The sequence below is a fragment of the Crassostrea angulata genome, chromosome 3 (genome assembly GCF_025612915.1).
Source record: "Crassostrea angulata isolate pt1a10 chromosome 3, ASM2561291v2, whole genome shotgun sequence".
NCBI lineage: Eukaryota > Metazoa > Mollusca > Bivalvia > Ostreida > Ostreidae > Magallana > Magallana angulata.
The window spans coordinates 54,566,862-54,572,284 of NC_069113.1; the positions used below are offsets into that span (position 1 = coordinate 54,566,862).

At 35.2% G+C, this 5,423-nt stretch overlaps 1 protein-coding gene across 1 annotated transcript; it reads right to left on the reverse strand.

The window, feature by feature from the left end:
* Nucleotides 1–206: 206 nt before the first annotated feature.
* On the reverse strand, nucleotides 207–5,423 carry LOC128177847 (alpha-1,6-mannosyl-glycoprotein 4-beta-N-acetylglucosaminyltransferase-like). Its single transcript, XM_052844734.1, has 4 exons — nucleotides 5,270–5,423; nucleotides 4,771–4,856; nucleotides 2,497–2,575; nucleotides 207–1,951 (listed from the first exon to the last, which is right to left on the reverse strand). The coding sequence occupies exons 1-4, from the start codon at nucleotides 5,355–5,357 to the stop codon at nucleotides 828–830; spliced, it is 1,377 nt and encodes a 458-aa protein (XP_052700694.1). The 5' UTR covers nucleotides 5,358–5,423; the 3' UTR covers nucleotides 207–827.

Consider the following 5,423-nt stretch of genomic DNA (forward strand, 5'->3'; position numbering starts at 1 on the left):
TTCCGCTAGGTCCACGACGCAATTTTCTCACATAGACATGTGTGAAATAAGGTTGCGAAAAGTATTTAAAAAACCCAGAATGACATTGAAAGTAAATTTAGATTGTAGCAACTTTCCTAAAAAATGGAGGTCATCATTAATATTCAAATAACAAATAACAAAAAATTTAATGTATCAAATTATACCTTTTTATACATTTTGATACATTGTTATGCAAACTCATGGAATTAAATTCATCTTATTTAAACGAAAAGAAGAACGTTTATTTCGAATTGAGGAGTCGTTAGCTCCAATGACAATATCATGTATCTTTCAAATCTTGAAAAGATAGAAGATGGATGAAAAATGGTTTGCAAATTTAGCGAACATTTGTCAAACTTGATTCTGTTCCTATTAGATAAAATGAAAAACCTTACTTATAACGTTTTTCAAACTTTATATATATTAATATTACACATTGTAGTATTTGTACAAAACGTTCAAGGTGTATTATTCACAAAAGAAAACATACATGCGTGACGTACGGTGTATATTTAATGTATTTTAATCACCAAACCAATTTTTAAGCAGCCAAGTCACCTTTCTGTAATTAACCTTTTATTTGATAATCTAGGAAACGCCAGCTGTAGAGTTCCGGAAATTGAATTGTTTTCAGTTTCAAAAGAGAGACAAATCCTTAACTTCATAATGGTGTTAATGAATTGAAAATCAAATACCAGCTATACGTTCTGCGAGATAAAAATGTTGACATTCACGTTTATTGGTATCGAGGCACGAAGACACCCCAATACACAAATAAGGTTAATTAAATTAAAATTCACGATGGCTCATTTTTGAAAGACTGATATTTCTTTGATCATGAGGACGGATTTCTGGTCCGCGGTCACCCGGATTACAATACATCGAACATCCTTTTGGTCTATTCTGACATCAACCATTCCCTTGTGAAATCTGTAAACATTGAAGAAACTCTGGTTTCTACAGTCTATATTTTTGCCCAACTCTAAAACGCCCTCTTCTAGTATATTCCCTCTACCGGCAGATATGCCTGTTTGGACAAATATTCTAGAGAGGTTCTGCAAAGACAGAAACAATACACTAAACACGTTTCCGTCTTTAACAGGTTCTGACGTTAAAAAATATCCACGTGATCCCTCGTAGCAGTCACGTGGTGGATGCTGGAAATCTATGGTCATCGTAGTGGATATATTAGCGGGAGGATTAGTGTTCACAAATAATTTATTTTCTAAATCACTTTCAAAATACGGATCCTTTAATTTCTGGAGTCTGCCATCTAGAGAAGAATGCCAACCGATGTGTTGAAATAATGTAGGTGTGACAAGTATTCTAGATTTCTGTTGACGTTTCTTGTAGTATTCGATGTACGTATCGTCAGCTGGGGTATGTTTGTACCAGTCAACAATCATTGTAGCCAAAGGCACCAAATCACTTGAATGGAAAAGCTTCCCAATGAATCCCAATTCTATGAATTCTATACAGACCCAATTGCTAGCTGTCTTTTTTATTGTTTCTTTGATACTTCTATAAAACCAGCTGACTGCTATAACATCGTCCTCCAACTGGAGGTAGTAAGTCGATAAATTCTGACATTGAATCAGAAGGTAGCTGAAATCTAAGTTTTGTTTGGACCGCCATCTTGCTTTCTTTTCACTGTTTGTTCCAGATTGTTTCGACAACGCGGGATAAAACCGGGAAATGGCGGGAGGATGCAGGAACCGAATCAGACACGACTGGACAAGACTGGGATACTTCTGCCGTACATCAGTCTCAGTAGATCGCCGACAAGTCTCATTCTGGTCGGCTAGGTATACGACAATGACGACTTCCTGTCTCTGTCCGCGACTGAGACCACTGACTAGCGAGTCCAGCGTTGTCGAGACATACTGCTGCTGCTTACGGCAGACTGTGGGTACACCAATGGTCAGGAACCCTGCCAATCAAAAGCGTGCAACAGTTAGTGCATGATGTTCTGTTAGATCAACCATTGACAGACCAGACAACATTCAGCATTGCACATAGACGTCAGAATGTCAAGTGTTTGAAGATCAGAGGCATTTCAAAATAACTGACAAAAGTACACTGTGCACTCTTCCTTTGAACCTTTGATTTTGACACATAAAATATAAAATGCATCTCTTAAATCTTGATAAAATTAAATTTAATGTAGTAGATGCTGCGTTTTGTATGTCTCACCATAAGTCGATTTTATTCTTACACCATTATTTATGGTGTTTAATCTATCAAAAAAATATCTTTTAAATTTTGTGAAATATCAGGGTTTTTTTAATCAACGCAGATAATTATGAGCTATCCAGTTTTCATTCTACATCAAATACTAGTTAGCAGAACGATGTAATTTTATTAAAAGAAGATTTTACTACTTGGGAGTCAATTACCTACCGAAAAATAAAGCTATCGATCAATAACGATCAATACTCATTGTAGCTTGTCTATTATTTTCTTTATGATACACACGTGTCTGAAGATTTTGACATCCTGGTGCTAAAGATTTCCTGGTTTGTGATTCGGCAATCTTCAAGAAACGGCCCTTGCTCTGAAATCATTTTTATGAATAATTTAACAAACTACACTCAATCATTCTTTAAAAAAAATTGTAGAAAGGTTTTTTCTCGAAACAAGAGGAATTGTTTGTAGAGCCGAAAACTATTTTACTACCACGGATAGATGTAGATATTGTATACTTTTTAACAATCAAGTTATAACAATAAATATTCATAATGACTTTATTACCTGCGAATTTTCAGAAGTCATTCATCGGTAAAATATATCCTTTTTGTTTTCCTTTGGACTGAATGTCACACTTTCATTGGTTTAAACATAGCACCTGATTGCCTCATATATCTTTAAAGGCCCTATTTGTTCAGTGAGAAATAATATTAGGCAATATGGCCGTCATTGGCCGAAGCTTCGCTTACTTATTACGACATTTCATAGTATTTAATACATAAACCGCATGCCGTAAGTTCTTAAAGTATTTGGAGTAGTTGCCCTTTGAAATTCTTTAAAATTAGAGTTGTTGCCCTTAGAATATTGACGTCACATTGTTTTGTCTGGAGCAGAACAGAATGGCAGCGTCAAAATTTGCTCAAATCTCTACCGAGGAAAGGGAGAAAACATTTAAAATTGAATAGCAACAAAACATTGTAAGTAAAATAGATCTATAATATCTTTACTTAAATTGTCATTGAAGATGTCAAACTTACATAACATACGAGGGTTGATGCAAAAATAATGTCACAAATGAGATAAAATCGTCAAATATTCGCATAAAGAGATAAACATTCGTACATTGAGATATCTCCATATGTAAATTCAGATCCAATTTAATGCATTTCAAATTATTTTTAAATGTAAATTTAAATGTATTTTATAGATCGTGAGGTGAGGATAGTCGCCGCACGCTGGTGACGACATTTCTTGATTCTTGGCGTTATGTTATTTAAACTCAGTGACAAAGATTTGGCCATGATGCTCTATTCAATTTTTTCTCTCGTTTTTTCATTTCATTATTATTATTTCTCTCTTAGTGCTCGATTAAGTAGTACATTGGATTATTTTATTAGCAATTAGTTAAAGAGTGATGGCTTTGTCATGAAAGTCATGAATGTAGCATCATAATACTCTCATGAAATAAGAACCTAGCTTTAATTTTCCTTCAGACAGTATGCCTTCTTACTATTTATTTACAAGTAGTTATAAGCATGCATAAGCTTTCATATTTTCATCTGTCTTTATCCAATGTTTTTGTTAGTTATATCCATCTGCTGAGGCAAAAACTGCATGTTTCAATATTCGCATATCCGGTCTTTTTATTCCGGCAATCGGTTTTTAGAACGCAGTTCGCAGTTCGCAATTGAATAGTGAACTGCGTTCTATAGAACGCAGTTCGCAATTCAAAATTTTGTGCGATTGAATAGTGAACTGCGTTCTATCTAGAACGCAGTTCGCAATTCAAAATTCAGAATTCATATTTAGGGCCCGCTTGCCTTATATGCAATTGAATAGTGAACTGCGTTCTATAGAACGCAGTTCGCAATTCAAAATTTAGAATTCATATTTGGGGCCCGCTTGCCTTATATGCAATTGAATAGTGAACTGCGTTCTATAGAACGCAGTTCGCGATTCAAAATTTAGAATTCATATTTGGGGCCCGCTTGCCTTATATGCAATTGAATAGTGAACTGCGTTCTATAGAACGCAGTTCGCAATTCAAAATTTAGAATTCATATTTGGGGCCCGCTTGCCTTATATGCAATTGAATAGTGAACTGCGTTCTATAGAACGCAGTTCGCAATTCAAAATTTAGTGCGATTGAATAGTGAACTGCGTTCTATAGAACGCAGTTCGCAATTCAAAATTTAGAATTCATATTTGGGGCCCGCTTGCCTTATATGCAATTGAATAGTGAACTGAGTTCTATAGAACGTAGTGAACCAAAATGGATTTTCTAAAAAAAAATTTAAACATTCAGAAAAAGGATATACTACATTCATATCTGTTTGGAGATCATCTTAGAAATTGCAAATTATTTAAGCCGCTTAAATAATGTGCTATACATAAGGTAACGCTGTTTAATCTAAGATACAGTCAAAATGCACGTGATCTTACTTTTCATAATTTCTAATCTTCCAAATTATTTGGTATGTAAAGTATATGTGGCTCTTGATCAGTTTCTACAGAGAGGATGAATCAAATAGTCACACTGGATAAAATGATGTCTTAGCTTACCCATCGGACAAAGTCTACCCCCGTCTTGTGGGTCACTGTTTTATTGTCCCATCTTTGTGTATCGCCTGGCCTGTAGTTACTAGAATCTAAAGGGTTATATAAGCGATAACGTAAGGATAATACCTACCAATTTATTAGCCATTGCATCAAATGAAAAACTATTAGCACATAAAATGATACAATCATTTGGACCTTCAATTTGTTATCATTTCTTTAATACAGAGAAAACCATCACAGCGTAAGATAGATTAACTTCGATCCCCAATGAGCAATAAAAGTTTGTTTTCTATCATATGATAAGCTCGTAGCGTTAGTCAGTGCTGGGAATGTGGTCATGCATGTTCAATGGGACCGTAGGGGCGGTTTGCAATACGGTAGCATAACGCAGTTATAACTGCTATATTTCCTCATATGCTCCGAACAAAATGAAATCAATAACAGCGCAGTTTTTTTTTTTCTAATTCAAGCTATCATGATATATATGTATACTAGTACTTACAGTGTAGATAATGAAAAACGACCCCCAGCTGTAGAATCGACACCATTCCCACCACCACTAAACAGATGCCCGGACCACACCCCTCCATGATTTCTGCCGGGGACAGTTACAGAACAGGTTCAAGTGCTCCTCAAATTCAGATTATAGCGCCAAA